Raw genomic sequence first — 17,111 nt, 5'->3', positions numbered from 1 at the left:
GGGTGTTTGTGATTAGCTTCTAGTTGATCCCTTGGGAGCAGATGGTGAATGGTGGCTTACCTAGACGCCTTGAATCTCAGGAGCTACAGTAGTGTGAGTCCAAACTGCAAGGAGTAACACTGAAGTTGAGGAATACGTAGAGAGAAGGCTCATGAGACAGGTGAGGAACGATTCAATACCCCGAAAGGCTGATAGTCGAACACAATTGACTTCAGGGATGTAGGTAGAAGAAATGTGTGAATGTCCTCATACCGGTTCAGGTTGGTTGAGACTATGTTACTATCTAGTACAAGAGAAGATGATTCACCCATTTTCAGTTACCAATTCTTCAAAATTCTCAAGGATATCTGTAATGGGGTCTGCAAAAATCAGAGATCGTATTATTGGCTGTTTTACCATATAGCACAGTGATTTGGGTAAACTTGGTGTTATCTTATCTATCCTGCCAAGCCTGGTCTACTTATGTTGTATGTCGTAAGGCATCCACCCTTCAGTGTGTGTAGTCTAGCCTTGTTTAAAGCCTAACGTCAACCTTCTTGCACAGACTGTGACCATAACAGGACGTGACGTCATGTTGCTGAAAGAGCTGGGTGTAGCTGCTGCTCTGCTGCTGCTCTGTGTCCAGTGCCTGCATGGATCTGCTCTTCCTGCTGTATCCTCCTATGAGTTCACTGCCTACAGGATGCAGCAGTACAACCTGGCCCAAGAGAAGCATGGTAAGTTCAGAGGGTCACCTCCAGTGATGGAAAAAGCAGCTAAATCTGTAGATACATACACATGCCTATGTGCTGATGGTATCATCTAGATAACTGACATTTTGGATGGAGCTTGAGCCCTGGGTTTGGAGCCACTGAACTAAACTACCTAACTTTATATACAATTGACAATCTAGTGCCACCTCTACCAGCTTGATACACTCAAGATTACATTGACACCACATGCTAAATCCATTTGTATTATCCTTTAATGAAAATGAAACATAAAAATAAAATAAAAAAGTGAAAATGTAGTCTTCACGTCACGTCCTGTTATGATTCAGTCTAAATTGACAGGTGACAGTAAATTACATTGTAATGACTTTATTAGTGTTTACTGATTAACATACAAAATGCTTCTGCATTTAACTAAAGCATTTTATAGCGAGGTGAGCAGATGAAGTGGTGGAATATGCTCAGATCCTACTCTTAAATAGAAGTTGTTAATACCACACTTTTGAAATCATTTTTTTCTACTAAAATCTACTTAAAATATGAAAAAGTAGCAGTACTCATCATGCAGAGAGGCTCCTGTCAGAGGTGACTGAGATGGAGCCAATCTTAATCTGCAAAGCAACTAGCAACTATAGCTGTTAAATAGTAGTGGTGGAGTAAAAAGTACAACATTTCCCTCTTAAATATGGTGTAGTAAAAATATAAACTAATATAAAATGTCCATGTTGATATTTATTAAAATTTTGCCCTTGTCTTTTACGCTAAGGTTGCCGTGGAGCCATTGTGGTGGCAGAGGCACGGTCAGCCGACGAGCCAGTGCTGACCCGCCGCTGTGTCATCATGAAGGTGCAAGACTTCACTACCGAAAAATACTGGGAGGCCCAGAAACAAAATGCTGCTGCCATACTGATCCTGCTGCCCAAAAATATCTCCAGTTTCCCCCATGACACTGTACAGGTAACTGTGCTCCAAAACAGGCTGTAAAGCAACAACAACAACAAAAAAAACCAAAACACACATCAGTTACCAGATAGTATTATTTAGGAAACAAGTTTTGAACATGTTAATATTGCTTTGCTCCAGGGTATTAGGTAACAGCTTGCTGAAATATTATTATGGGACATAATACAATTGCTATGGAAGTGGAAAGAGAACAGGACAGCCTGGAGGATATCAGGCAATTCTTATTCAATCTTTTATTCACCCATTTGTTTTGCTTTTCTGTCTCAGTCCTTCATGGTGAGTGAGAGCGAGGCCTTGCTAAAGGAGACCCTCATGCCAGTGTATGTGGTGCCTGAGGATGAACAGCTGCTTTACATGTATGAGGAGGTAAAACAGGCCGCAGCCACCCGAACCTCATCTATAATAATCCGAGGTAAGAGGAGCAAGAGGATCTATGGATGTACCGTATACTGGACGGGTGGTTTATTGCTAATTTAAAGAAAGATACATTTTTGAACAGTACATGAATAGAACAGAATGGATACAAGGAACCAAAGAGATTATAACAAAATAGCAATACAGAAAAACTGTGAAAAAAAGCAGCATGTCTATTATATTCAGATTTGTATCTTTTTAATGTTGGCAGTGCTTCGAAGTATGGTCACAGCTACAGCCTTCCAGATCTTAGTGAGCAACAACGTCCCTATTAAGGCCATCACTGACAACTCTGTAGTCACACTGGAGGTGAGTGTCGAACCTGATGAGTTTGGTTTGTGATTGCTCCTCAGTTCTGCGCTGTGTAACTGGTGATGTGTATTTCAGGGGGTGCTTCCAGGAGCAGGGGAAGATATACCCACTATTGTCATCACTGCCCACTATGATTCCTATGGGCTGGCCCCAGTGAGTCACATATAAATGATAAAAAACACGTTTTCCCCCGAAGCCCCACCACGTTAAACTGTTTGATCCGTTCCCCAGTGTAATGTAAGCATTTACAGTGTAATAATCTGTGCTTCTGTTTGTGTGTAACACAGTGGCTGTCTTATGGAGCGGACTCTAATGGCAGTGGGGTCACCATCCTGCTGGAGTTGGCACGTCTCTTCCAGAAGCTTTACAGTAGCCCACGCACCAGACCACCGTGAGCTACAGTTTCCATTGCAACATAACAAAGCACATGCAGTTAGTCAGTACATGCAGTGCAACAAAGTACTTTATTTGAGTTTTACCATTTTATGCAAGTTCACAAAACACTGACAGGCACCGTTTTTCTACATAATGAGTACTTTTACGTTTGATACTTGAAGTATCAGTATGTCTTTATAAGTGTAGTAGACTGTAGGCTATATATTTACTTTGTAGGCTAAGTAAATTAGTAAATTTTCCTGGTAACACACATACTTTTACTTATGTAAGGTTTTGAATGCAGGACCTTTACTTGTAATGGAGTATTGTCACATTAATTAAAAGATTTGAATACTTCTACCACTGAATAAATGTATCTAAAGAACCTAGTAATGCTAATCATGCAAGCATGTGATGGTATAAGAACATGCATTTTTATTATGAGTGGCACATCCCACATCTGGCTGAAAACATACTGTGAAAATATATTTTCCTGTCATATTACATTTCATATGATGTTATAAGGTAAGAATACTTTAGCAAAAGATTGTCTGTTCTCAGATTGTTTTTTTTTTTCTTTGCTTTTTGGGGGGTTTTAGATATCATTTAATGTTCTCCTTGACTGGAGGAGGAAAATACAACTTCCTTGGCACAAAGCGATGGATTGAAGAGAATCTCGACCATGCCGGTGAGTTTCTGGCTTTATGCTGTACTGAACATGTGGAATATCTACTGTGTCTGCTAATCTGAGTTAAAACATGAACTGTCCATTTGGATTCATTTAAGGCAAACATTTTCCCTCCACAGAGTCCAGCCTGCTCCATGACAATGTGGCATTTGTTCTGTGTTTGGATACACTTGCCAACGCTGATGAGCTGTACATGCATGTTTCCCGCCCTCCAAAACCTGGGACTCCCATGCACTCTTTCATTCAGCACTTGGAGGAGGTAACACACTTTACTGCTAGGTGCCAGTCTCATCAGTCTTATGAACCATTTACCCTGAAGTTTCTGGTTTCTCCTCTAGGTAGTTTCCTCCATATTTCCCTGGGTGAAGGTGGGTTTGGTCCATAAGAAGATCAATCTTGTTGAGTCCACAGTGGCCTGGGAGCACGAGCGCTACAGTCTGCGCAGGATCCCTGGTTTCACACTGTCTCACCTGGAAGACCCCAAATCTGAGCTCCGTGGCTCCATACTAGACACAATGTAGGCTCTAAATTATGTCTCTGATCAATTTAAGTGGCACATAGAATAATGGCCATTTCCTGAACATATGAATATCTTCTCACAGGTCACAAGTGGATTTCAGGAAGATGAAGCGTAATGGCATCATTGTAGCCGAAGCACTGGCCCGGTATATGTACAATCTCTCTGATAAGGTGATTAAATTCATGAAAACAGGGTACACATAAATCGCTCCAGAAACAGAGTCTTCATAGTCTGGTTTTTTATAGCATGTTAATGTGTGATTGCTCTGTGTTATCTCCCACCAGGGTTCACCAAAAGATATGCAGGTTTTTAAAGGCCAAATGGTAAGGGTCTGCTTATTTTATCATTATGCAAAGGAATTTGCTGACCTCTAGTGGCTTTTTTAGGCATTTCATAGCATTTGCATCATCAAAGGCCCAGGCTCATGTATGACTTTGGCTTGTTAATTTGATTCATTTGGAGATTGGGAACTTCATATAAAACAACTGCCTTATATTAAGAGGTTTGAAATGCTCCAAAGTGAAGAATGTTTTGTACTTTTGCCACAGCATAAGGTGGGAATAAGTTCCAGTACTAATCACAAACATTATTTTAGTTCCAGGATGGGTCTTTTACAGTTCATTAGAACGCTTTGGCATATGGTAACTACTATTCTATTATTTCCCTGTGTGAATCTAAATTTAAATCCTTGATGCAGGACTTTCAGGATGGTCGTATGTCCAGTCTAATGTCTTTCCTGACGTCAGTCCCCCGGGCAACCCAGCTGTTGGATAAAGAGCCCAGTCACATCCTGCTGGTCAACTCACTGGAGCATGAATTTAAACGTTACCTACAGCAAGTCCACAGACACAATTTTCGACAGGACAAGAGGTATCACATGATAGCAAAACATACAATATTTATTGTATTTCCAACACTATTCTTTCCTGCACTACTTGGTTAAGCAGATCCTATTTCATACTCTTCATACAGGGACCCTGATATTACATTCTTTGATCAAATGGACCAACCAATAGTGATGTACAGGTAAATACTTGTGTTATAGGTCTTATGGTGCATGTAGTACTTTGAATAAGACTTGGATGATGATGACACACTTTTTTCTCCCAGAGTGAAACCTGCAGCTTTTGATCTCTTCCTTGGTGGCTGCATCGCTGGTTATTTGGGGATCGTTTACTATGCAATACAGGTTTGTCAGTGTTCTCTGTTTTAATCTCCGTTCATATCATATTGCTGCATTTCCTCCTTGCGAACAGCATATCACCTTGCTCATTGTCATACATTTTCAAAGCGTGGACAGATAGGAAGATACCAGTTGATGTCAGATTTGTTTTCCTTCATCATCTGTCTGTTCTCTCTCACAGAATTTTGGCTGTCTCTACACAAAACTGAAAGCAGCAGTGAAATCCAAGCACCATTAAAATCCTGTAAGACTACGAAAACTGAGTCTGTGTGACAACGGCTTTGAAGCCTGCGCTGCACATGTTGGACTCCTGCTTCACTGGCTGCGCAGAACATGAAAGCAATGCAACGAGATCATACGTATGCACGACTTATACAGCGCATTTGCTTTGAAATGTCGTGCTGTTTTGAAGATGTTTGTTTGTACATTTTATTATACAGAAATCCACTGTAATGTGAACCCTTTCTTATAAGAACAGACGGAATTTTGGTGTTTGAAGGAGATGAGATTTAAGCAAAATAAATGAAGGAAAAAGGTGGGAAGTTTTCTTGCCTCGAAATATCCTGAAGTAGGGAACATAAACCACAGCTTGGATCTGATTTGAGCACCCGTGAAGGACGTTCCTGCCACATAATTACTATGATTCTCCACGTTCTCTGCTCTGCATCTGTTGACATGGATTTGACTGGGCTTAACATGGCTGTCAAACAAGGCCCGACCACTGCAGTGAGATGAACAGCCAGCTCCTGTCACAGATAACTCAGTGAGAGCGGTGGAGACACAAAGGCACCCTACAGCACTTGGTGAATTATTGATGCTCATGTGGCATGCTGACAGTGAATAGAGGTGACCCTGGATGGTGGTTGGAGATTCTTAGAAATCCCATCGCTCCCTTGTTTTGTTCTGGTTCTGCAGATCTGATAAGACTTAGCCTCTTTTAACTACAAGGCCGTTACACAGCTAGAAGCTTGGTGTTTGAGATCAGTGCTGGCTAGTTTGTGAGGGTCCCTGGGAGGGAAGTAGGTCATGGACACTGACCCCAGGTATGTGTGCCTCTGCAGGGGGCCTGGGGCTTAGGAGGATTAGTGGACAAGTGCTCAGGTAGCACAAAGAGTTGTTCTGGTTCAGCAAGGTTGCTCTTAATGTGTCTCTACTTCCAACACAGTAGATTCATCTCAGTAGATATATGGTTAAACAAAACGTTTCCACCATCTCTCTGGCTGGCGATGTGGATCCATGCAGGATCTATAGCAACTGATGCATGCACATATGTTGTGATACATTAAACCCAAAAAGAGGAATATATAGCAGCAATATTGGTGGCATGCACAGCCCAGCAACAATTTTAAGTAGAAAAAACTCACATATTTAGTAATTTTGCAGAAAAAAAGGCGTGAGTAATAGAACAAGAGGTACACAGGTATAAGAGCAAGGGAGGAGCCACCAGGTGACAGGGGAGGAGAAGGGTGTTCATGACTGTCAGGCAGACTGGGGGGCAAGCAGTGGAAAATAAGTAGGGCAGTAAGTGAAGATGGTTCCCCAGCTCTACATCACTGTGTACAAAGAGCAGTTTGCCTCTCCGGGCAGAGCGAAAAGAGCGCAACTTCGACCAACATCTGCCCACCGCAGGAACAACCCCCAGCCTCGACCGGTAAGATGCACAACCCACTGGACTGCAGAGGTGTAAAAGGACAGAATCGTTATTTAAGACTGTGCAAAGAGATGTAGATTTTCCTTGAGAAAACAAGTCTTGACAATCAGTGAATGCACGGACGTTGTAGTCCACCAGTCTATGTAATTTTACAAACGCATGGATTAAATACATAGATTAATTTAAAGTAAGACAGGAACAATTAGGTCACTTATTATTGGCACTCTGTTGTTCATCATTTGGCCAGACTAAAGTGTCTTACACTAATTGGTGGCTGGTTGTTTACATTTCCCTGTGCTTGGTGAAAGCTGGATCCCATCTATTATTCAGAACTTCCTCCCTGTCTATTTATTTATCCAGACATTGAGTAAACAGAGCTAAGAGGAGTGTGCAGGCATTTTACTGTCTAGAAAAAATAGCAATTGATTGCACAAGAGGGGTGGCAATAATATATTAAATAAATGTATTTAAAACCAAAAAAAAAAGAAATCTTACATTTGCTACAACACTGTCTCATATTTGGACAGTCTTCATGTATCATGTTATATTCTGGCAATAATAGCTGAAAGCCGTCTAGGAGGAATCTTGGCAGTATTTTGAGTTTTTACATTCTTATTATACAATAAAATAGTGAGAGAAAGAAATCGGAAAGGAATCATTTTGATTTATTTTGTGAGGAAAAGAATAGGCAGGTGACATATACAGTCACTACATGTAGAGAGGAATGTTCAGTCTGGTGGACACTGTGTACAAGAGATGTGACATCCAGGATCTTTTTCTCCTTGTTTTCTATTTCTTTTTCTCATATTTCTACCCACATAAATCCTTCTTTTCTTAATCTTTCAGGACTTTCTGTTTCCCCGGAGCCTTCAGCCCAGCTACAAGTCAACCCGTACCCAACCACACCCCTCGCCCCCTGTGGACATTGGCCGTCCTCTCTTCCCTCCTGTCAGACATTTGTCATTTCAGAGTCCAGTTACGACTTGTCCTGACAACTATCTAAAAACTGCAGAGGCAGACAAATTGCAACACATGCCTCCTGTCAGGCCAGCTGCAGAACCAGCTCTGCCCTCTGCTGACAGACTGCAGGAACTACAGCTGACTGAGCCTCGGGCTGGCACTGGCATTCAGCTCCATACAGCTTTGAAGAACCCACAAAGGTAGCGATTAATCAGTTCAGTGAATGGGCCAGAGATAACACTAAAGAAATACTGATTCTGAATGATTTTCTTTACAGGAGAATGGATTATCAGAGGAATGTACATCCACTGTCAGCACAGCAACTCAGGTAAGAAACTGACCTCTGACCTCTTGTCGAGGCCTTTGAACCCTGAAAACACTGGATATGTTGATGAGCATGATTGAGTGTGGGCTGAGTGATTCTGTTAATGTGGTAAAAACAAAACAAAACTGAAACTAACATTGTTGCTGACAGGCAACATGTGGGTGCTCAGCTTCGGACAAGACCCCAAACTAGCAACCCACCTGCAGCTCAACACCACTTTCAGCGGACACAATATTGCAGGTCTCGCTCTAACAGCACTCAGGATTATAGGTGCATATTCACTTGCATGTAAAAACATAAAGTAAAATTTACTGGACTAGTCATTTAAATAATAACAACTAAGGTCTAATTCCTGCTCTTATGTTCTCTCTAACAGTGGGTGCTACAGCTGCTTCCATGTGGTGAAGCCCTACCAAGCTGGACACTACATCATACACCCAGAGTTTGTGTCTGAATGCCTTCGTTAGGACTATTAGAGAACCGGCTAACAAAATGGGGGGCCTGGAGAGGTCCTTAAGGGGGTGTCCTGTGGGGCAACCCCCAGGAAAATGAGGGATTGTTAACTTCACTATTGTTTAATTCTTCACTAATTAACCCAGTGAGACAAGGTGTAAGGATGAATAATGAAATATAGACTGCACTCTCACCACTATTATCTCCCTGTGTGCAATGTGGACACTTTTACAATTAAGTACTAAATCAGCAACAAAGATCTTCCCATAAGGGGCTTGTGGTGATCGCACTGAAAGAGGCGCTGTGGCCCAAATGTGTATCTGATTATGACATTAAAATTTTATTCTACTTTTAGAGAGATGATTTTTGTACATGTGGTATAGGCTTCCATTATCGCATGTTTGGAGGGTTAAAACAGAAACAGCACTGCAAACAATCAAACAATCATACTCAGGGGTATTCCAGAGGTACTATGATGATTAGTTACTTCCTGGTGAGACCATGCAGTTGCAAATAAGGTCATTATAAACACTATACTACATGGCATAGATAGACCTCAAATCCCCATAGAAGTTTTTTTTTTTTCCCCAACTTTGCTTATTGCTTTTTTCCCAAGCTCTTTAAGAGATCTTCTTCTCAGTGCTTCTCACTGTGTGTGTGACGTTTTTGACAGCGTGATTTGTTCAAATTAAGTCATGCTGAATCTGTGCAGAATGCAAAAAAAAAAAAAAAAAAAAAGAATAAATAAAGAGGACCGTTCAAATCTACTGGACTACATATCCCATGCTGTAGTGGGCGTAAACCATAGGCGGGTACGCAGTAACATGCATTGATGCCTCTTGGTCGTTTTCTGTGAGCTGTGGAAAAACAAGTTGTAGCTGGAGGCGCTGAGGAGGCTGCTGCTGCTGCTGATCGGTAGGAAAAAAACTATTTCTAATGAACAGCAGAAAAGAAAACAGAATAAGCAGGAACGCTATTTATATGCCACGTTGCTGTCACGATCTCGGCGTTACTTTCCCTCCGTTAACTTTCTTGCACCACCCACCAGTAAGGCGCACCACAACGGCTTTCTACATAGCGGACTTGCGGTACTGTATGTCTGTAGAAGTTGTACAGAGTTCAGCAGTGTCTTTAAAATGTCAACACATTAAAAGTGAAGACCGTCACTATGCTCTGTAAAGTAGTCGTGTGCTTATTTATTCAAGTGTATTTGCCGAAGACATAACCATGATCAGCATTTTGCAACATGCCAACACACTCACACACACACACTCACACACACACACACTGAGGCAGTGAGACGTTCTCACACTCCTGCTCTAACTGTATCAGCACTTCTGTGTGTTTTCTGCATGTCACAGTAGATATGGAATCGGCTGAAAAAGCAGATCCCACCATAAACACACAACTGTCCTAGTCTGAAAGTTTTCTGCTTTTTCAGCCTCTTTCAGTGAGAAAAAAAAAACCCCAAAACAAAACATGACAAACATGAGGGTGTTTTTTTGTTGAGAAAACTCTCCATATGCGTGAAAGTAGACACACAGAATGTTTTTTTTTATTTTTATTTTTTAATTAAAAAAAAATCTATTGTCTGTTTAATCTATTTAAAATCTACTGCCATTAGAGATTAAATGATTATTCAGTAGTTGAGTCATAGACAATTAACAATTTGGATCATTTTTCTGACTTTTTTGATTGGATTTTTGTGTGTGTTTGAAAAAAAACATACAAAAGAAGAAAAAAGAGAATTGAAGAAAATAGAGAATTAGAATAGAGGATTGATTTAATCGTTAATGTAATTTGAAGCAAGAATTTCCTGGCTCCAGCTTTATTTCCAACTCCAATTGTGAATATTTGGTTGTTTTCTTAGTCCTCCATGACAACAAATTGACTTTTTTGGGTTATTGACTGTTGATGAACTTTCAGATGTCACCCTGTACTCTGGAAAACAGTAGTGGACAAGCTTCTGACATTTTATAGAATAAATTATTAATTTAGAAAATAATCATGAATGCAAATTCAGTTATGTTGCTTTTCCCTCTGGGGTCAACCTTGGACTCTTGCACTCTAAAAAAAAAACATTTTGAAAACAATTTCAGACCTTTTAAATAGAATAGGCCTGATTTACAGTAAATCTTCTCCTGACTCTCTTGGTAAGTTTACCAGCAGCGTCATTGGATCTCTGAGGAACCAACAGTTAGTTCTCCGTTAATTAATGATGGGCTTATGTTATCACTCCTGTTGTTGGGGGAAATCTATACAAGAAGAGGTGGAACACAGAATTAGTCAATTAGATTGCTAATTAATAGCAAGCATTTTTTTTATTATCGACCCCTGCTGCCAGGGCAGAACATGAGGGTCAATTGCAGTTAGGGACTAGTCAGCAAACAGGGAAGCTGGAGAGGACTGAACTCCCCTCAGTCTGCTATGCATTCTAATTTAATCTATTCTGATTAGCTAAGGCCAGGAAAAAGAACATCAACCAGTTAATTGCCTCTTTCTGATGGGAGGGACAGTAAGGCCTGCATGCAATGGAAATTGACATATTTTTTCATATATATATATATAGATATATATATATATCTATATATATATAGATATATATATACACAGTATTTGATTGGTGTTTTGTCTCAAATGAACCTGATAACTTCCAGTTTTGGTTAGTCTGGCTTGATGAAGCACAAAGTTTAGTATGCTTCCCTCTCCTCCCCGGCATTGGCAGGGCTTTAAGGCCAAAATCCCCTTTTCTGCTTCTCTACTTCCTTACATACAAATGAGTCTTCTTTCAATTGAACTCATATGTTAGAATTACTGCTCAGGACGTCCACTTTATCTTCTCATGGATAACTGGCAGTAGATTTGTTTTGTTAAATCCCAAACACATCTTTAAAGTTTGCATCTTGACAGTGTAATACCTCTAAGTGCTGTGAAATCACTTGCTGTGCAGCAAAGCAGGGCATGTAAGACAGCGCAAGAAATGTCATGGAGGCTTTGAACTGGCAGGGAAACAAAACAGATTGAGAAACAGGTTGGTATTTTGAACGTGTGTGGCTCTGGCTGTTTTCCTGGATGTCTCTGATAGTTAAGTTAATATATTCTGATTATTCACTACTGGTAAGCAATATTAGGTGAATGTACTGTACAAAGGCTACAGCACCAGGAAGCATTTTTATAGTAAAAATTTTATTTTGAACACATGTTCCATAAAATCAAACAGTGTTGATATAAGAACAGCATATATTGCATGAAAACCTCGACACTGACTTTTTTTCTCTCTACGGACACAGGCAAACAGACAAAGCACACAGTGGGTCCAAAGTGCAACAGAAGAGGTTCCCTGGAAAAAAACTCAGATTTATCCAGTGAACACCACAAGCCATGTACCAAGTGGTTCCGGGAGGAGCAGGGGGCACAATTACAGATGTTATCCCCAAGCAAAAACACAGCAAGGACACTCGACCCCTAGTCGGAGCTGGAGTGATCGGCTTGGTGCTCGTGATTGCAGCAGTTACTGCGTGGTGTTATTACATAGCCTCTCTACGCAAAGCTGAGCTGCTTAAGACTCAGCTGCTGGATCTGAATAAAGATGGCTACATCATCCGCAACCAGGGAGGGTCTATTGTTTTTAGAATGGATTTCAGGTTGGTATATCTGAGTGGTGTTTTAAAGTTGATGTCTTATTTTAAACATGCCAAAAGAGAGACAGCATGAGAATGTAATTATTTTTTAATCTTGGCAGGTCAGGGACCCTGGATTTGGATTCCTGTTCTAAAGAAGGGGAGATTCTGAGCTGTGGACGCACCACTGATAGGAAACTTAACTTCTTCATTGAGACAGTGCGACCTAAGGACACAGTGCAGTGCTATCGTGTGCGTTGGGAGGAACTGGTTCCTGACATTCCGGTTGAGCATGCCATGACATACAAGTTCGCACATTGGTATGGTGGTGCAGTGTCAGCAATTCAGCACTGGCCTATTTCTCTTTCTGGCCAACAGGCTCCCAAACCCTTTGTTACAAGTGACATCTACTCAAACCGCAATGAATTTGGTGGAATATTGGAGAGTTATTGGCTTTCGTCCAATGCTACAGCCATCAAGATCAATAATTCTGTGCCTTTCCACCTGGGCTGGAATGACACAGAGAAGACCATGTACTTCCAGGCACGATACAATGACAGTCCCTTCAAGCCAAACCCAGGGGAGGCTCCATGTGCTGAACTTAGCTACAGAGTCTGCGTTGGCTTGGATGTCACATCCATACACAAGTACATGGTCCGCAGATACTTCAACAAACCAAACAAAGTGCCGGCTAAAGTCATGTTTCGCCATCCTATCTGGTCAACTTGGGCACTACATAAGACTGACATCGACCAAGAGAAACTCTTGACATATGCTGCCAACATCCGCAAGCATGACTTCAACTGTAGCCACCTGGAAATAGATGACCGCTATACCAGCCGCTATGGGGAATTTGAGTTTGACCAAACAAAGTTCCCCAATGCCTCGGCCATGTTCCAAAAGCTCAAATCAGATGGATTTCTGGTGTCACTCTGGATTCACCCGTTTGTTAACTATGACTCAGAAAACTTCCATACTTGTGTTGAAAGGGGCCTGTTTGTCATGGAACCTACAGGACGGCTACCAGCATTGGTGCGCTGGTGGAATGGCATTGGTGGCATTTTGGATTTCACAAATCCAGAGGCCCGTGATTGGTTTTCCTCCCAGCTACGTTCATTGCGCTCCAGGTATGGGGTGTCGTCATTTAAATTTGATGCAGGGGAGACCAACTACTTACCATGGAAATTTAGCACAAGAACTCCCATTCGAGACCCCAGTTTTTTCACAAGACGTTACACTGAAATGGCTATTCCCTACAATGACAGAGCTGAGCTGCGAAGTGGCTACCAGTCACAGAACATATCCTGCTTCTTCAGACCAATTGACAGAGACTCTGTGTGGGGCTATGAGTTGGGTCTCAAATCTCTTATTCCCACAGTGCTCACCATTAGCATTCTTGGCTATCAGTTCATTCTACCAGACATGATCGGAGGGAATGCCTATCTGAACCGCACAGATGGAAATCGTGCATTACCTGATCGAGAACTCTATATCCGCTGGCTGGAGCTGTCAGCCTTCATGCCCTCCATGCAGTTTTCTATTCCACCATGGGAATACGACAATGAGGTGGTTGAAATTGCTCGGAAATACACAGCTCTCCACGAGAGTATTGTTGCACCAAGGGTCCTGGAGCTGGCTGGCGAGGTGTTGGACACCGGGGACCCAATCATACGGCCCCTGTGGTGGATTGCCACAGGTGATGAGACAGCCTATAAAATCGACTCCCAGTTTTTGATTGGGGATGACCTCATGGTAGCCCCAGTTTTAGAGCCTGGAAAGCAAGAGCGTGACATTTACCTCCCTGCTGGCCGTTGGAGAAGCTACAAGGGAGAGAGATTTGATATCAAGGAGCCACTGCACCTCACAGACTACCCTGTAGACTTGGATGAAATTGCTTACTTTGTATGGGTGTAGCAAAAAGGAAAGCCGAACATGTGATTAATCCATGCTCCAGTTTGCTTGTGAGACAATCTTCATGAATTGATCTTTTATGCTTAAGACATTGGATGAAAAGGTAGTTTATTATGGAGAAGCCTTCCTGGAACAAAACATGAAGAGTTTTTAAATAAATATACATTTTACACATTGAATTAAAAATGTGAACACTCAAAAATGCTGAAAACCTCATCTTAATTTTTAATGCTAATTTCATGTAAACTAATAATATTATTTACGATTTTTGGGGTTTAATCGCAAGCTAGCCAAGTAGTTTCCTTTAAAGCAAGACGATGTAATTTTTTTGACTTAAAGAGCTGACAATTACAGGTTAATGATAGAATGTGATGTGTGGTCATAGTCAACAATCTGACCATCAGTTACACTGCAATATCTGTCTAAAGTTTTCTAACATTAACCACAATAAGCTACTGGTCAAACCAGACAAAATAAGACTGTAACAGCAAAAACCCCAGCATGTATTAAAATGAGTAAGGGTGTGTATTACGCTTATGAATTCAACTTTTGTCTTGGACAAGGAAGATTGTCTTACTTAATCTTTCGAAAGTTACATAGTCTCGTTTTAAAGGCTGCACAAGTCACATATATGAAACATTTGTCAAAAAGGGAATATGCAAACTGTGAATTGATTAAGGCATAATTGCCATGGTAGGACATAATGTTTTTTGCGAGTGTCACAGTACTTTGAAATTAATGTAAGCCAAACAAATTATATGGTGGGAGGTCGATAGAAGGGGTGTCATTTTTGTCATTAGACACACAGCAGGCTACATAAAACCTACTATATCTATAAAAAAATCGCAGTTTGATGGAGATATCCTACTTTTCCTTTGACATTAATGACTCTTCTACTCTTCTGCTCCAAGGTGCTTCTCAGGAAGTCAGCTTTTATGCTCCACTTATCGGGATGAATGCTTGAAGTTTTGCTTGAAGTTTAATCACAGCAAATTGCATGTTCTCTCATTTGTGTAACACAGTGTCACTTAGCTTCTCTTAGCCGAGAAGAAGATGCCTTTTATTAGGCACTAAATATTTTATGCTTTTCCTCAGGTAACAGTTTTCTCAGGCTGTTGTGTGCTTGAAGTGTCTGCTAACTAATGTGCTTTGTTTACTCTGAATGCAGCTAGTGATACTATAATGTTCAATACATTGACTACCACATCCAAGATAATGAGAAACTCTTTTATGATGTTTTGATTTTTGGAATTCTGAAACACAATAAGTTAAATGATAATGGTTTGGTTTCTTTATACCTACTTGGTTTGCAGTTTGGAAGTCCACAGAGGTAGTGAATTTGGCAACATTTAATCATCAGATTAAATGGTACAGCGCGTTTTGTCACCTTGTGTTTTGTTAATGTTAATATTATCTCCAGTGCCATGTGCTAATAATTACTGCCATATACTATGTGTGATGTTGTTTTGCTATACATTTATTATTGTTATATTGTTACATATTGCACATTTGTTATGTAATATCATTGGTGAGTTAACTCTTTATGGGCAATAGCATGGTCAACAATATACCACAGAACCTTATCTCTTAATTTCCACTGTAACTGCAAATGTCTAAAAAAAACAACATTTTTTCGTAGTTCTAGTGCAAGTACATCAGTAATCATGTAAGCTGGTATCTAGAGATATGACTGATAATTAATTGGTTGATCTTCTCATTAAACCTGGGGTAAAGCAGCAAGGATTATATCTTCAATGTCATGATTTTTTTTTTTTAATTACAGGATTCTGAATCCCAGACCAAAATGAAAATTATTGCATTTAATGATGTCTGTTGATGATGTCTAATGACTTCCTTTAGTTCCAGGTAGTCTTTTTTTTAAGGTTTGACATTGATATTGATGAGTTTTCAAGCTGCAATGAAAAAAATGTGTTTTTGTTAAGTAAGGATAAAGAAATGTCCACTCTAAAGGTGCAATTTTCCCATTTGTCATTGTTTTTTTGTGCTTGTTTTTGTGTTTTAATGCCGTCTGCCTTTCACCCATTATCTAGCCTCATGCTGACTCTGTGTGCATTGACATGTGGCTCACATGTTGACCTTGCTGTATTTTGTTTATGCCTTTTGACGTAGTTTCATCATAACAGCACTAGCTATTTATAGCAGTTCTCACTCAGCATCTGGGCCAGGCCAATCTCTAAGGCTATTTCCGTCTCAGACTGTCTTGCTTTATGACGAGAGGCAGTCTCCTGGACTGAACATTTTGTTTCTTGTGGCTCTTGTGACCCAGTGTGTTCTGTTTGCCTCAGGTTATTGTAACTGATGGCTGGCAACATTTGCATGTGACTAAAAAGCAGCATTAATTTCAGCAAGAGTGCATATTTGATGTCCTGTTGTATGAATGTATTAAAAGAATTCAACTTTGGATTTTGTCTTGAATTTTGTTCTGCTAATTTTTCACATTTTAAACATCATATCTTACACAAAGCACAGTTGCTACATTTTGCTGCCATGACCACCATTACCAGATGACTGATTTTTAAAATCCCCCAAGAACAGTGATCAATATGTGGCCAACTTTTATATTTTACACACACACCAAAAAATAAGAAAAAATCAGGACATGAAATTCAGGTCAGGAAGCTGACTGTGCAATCACTTAGCCAATAGCAACCTGTAACCTCTTATGAGTCTGCAATACATGGAAACTAATGTGGCCATCAATTCGATATTGAAAGAGGCACCCCTGGGGGACTTTTCTAACTTTTTGACGCCTGGCTCATCATGGGCAATAATGACAAGGTGATGAAACAATTGTGCAGGTTATTTGGAGGCTGTGTTCAGATCAATAAATCATCTGGTGGTTCATGATGTGAGACAAAAGAACAAGTGATATAAAAGTGTATGACTAGACACCAAGAATAAGAAAGATAAACTTACAACAGTGGGTGATAATGGCAACAATATTTATTAGAATTACAGCATTAAACATGATTGTTCTTTCTGAGTTCAAATAGCCTGGCTGGACC

The 17,111-nt window shown here is 40.5% G+C and overlaps 3 protein-coding genes across 3 annotated transcripts; all 3 read left to right on the top strand.

Annotated features, from left to right (window-relative positions):
- The first annotated feature begins 27 nt into the window (after nucleotides 1-27).
- Nucleotides 28-5,702, top strand: LOC139630309 (BOS complex subunit ncln). The gene is made up of 16 exons (XM_071493612.1): nucleotides 28-160; nucleotides 545-716; nucleotides 1,477-1,667; nucleotides 1,941-2,085; nucleotides 2,299-2,396; nucleotides 2,475-2,552; nucleotides 2,687-2,790; nucleotides 3,374-3,462; nucleotides 3,582-3,721; nucleotides 3,801-3,979; nucleotides 4,065-4,152; nucleotides 4,267-4,305; nucleotides 4,680-4,852; nucleotides 4,955-5,008; nucleotides 5,093-5,171; nucleotides 5,347-5,702. Exons 1-16 carry the CDS (start codon nucleotides 152-154, stop codon nucleotides 5,401-5,403), a joined length of 1,695 nt encoding a protein of 564 aa, XP_071349713.1. The 5' UTR covers nucleotides 28-151; the 3' UTR covers nucleotides 5,404-5,702.
- Nucleotides 5,703-6,447: 745 nt separating this feature from the next.
- On the top strand, nucleotides 6,448-9,166 carry LOC139630648 (uncharacterized). Its single transcript, XM_071494277.1, has 5 exons — nucleotides 6,448-6,816; nucleotides 7,663-7,976; nucleotides 8,054-8,104; nucleotides 8,252-8,371; nucleotides 8,478-9,166. Exons 1-5 carry the CDS (start codon nucleotides 6,697-6,699, stop codon nucleotides 8,566-8,568), a joined length of 696 nt encoding a protein of 231 aa, XP_071350378.1. The 5' UTR covers nucleotides 6,448-6,696; the 3' UTR covers nucleotides 8,569-9,166.
- A 2,769-nt stretch (nucleotides 9,167-11,935) lies between these two features.
- Nucleotides 11,936-16,507, top strand: myorg (myogenesis regulating glycosidase). Its single transcript, XM_071494276.1, has 2 exons — nucleotides 11,936-12,198; nucleotides 12,297-16,507. The coding sequence occupies exons 1-2, from the start codon at nucleotides 11,936-11,938 to the stop codon at nucleotides 14,086-14,088; spliced, it is 2,055 nt and encodes a 684-aa protein (XP_071350377.1). The 3' UTR covers nucleotides 14,089-16,507.
- Nucleotides 16,508-17,111: the final 604 nt, after the last annotated feature.

The sequence above is a fragment of the Trachinotus anak genome, unplaced genomic scaffold (assembly GCF_046630095.1).
Source record: "Trachinotus anak isolate AG129_WGS33_773 ecotype Australia unplaced genomic scaffold, CSIRO_AGI_Tana_v1 ptg000013l, whole genome shotgun sequence".
In the NCBI taxonomy this organism is placed as follows: Eukaryota; Metazoa; Chordata; class Actinopteri; order Carangiformes; family Carangidae; genus Trachinotus; species Trachinotus anak.
This window is presented reverse-complemented; position numbering and strand designations above follow the sequence as displayed.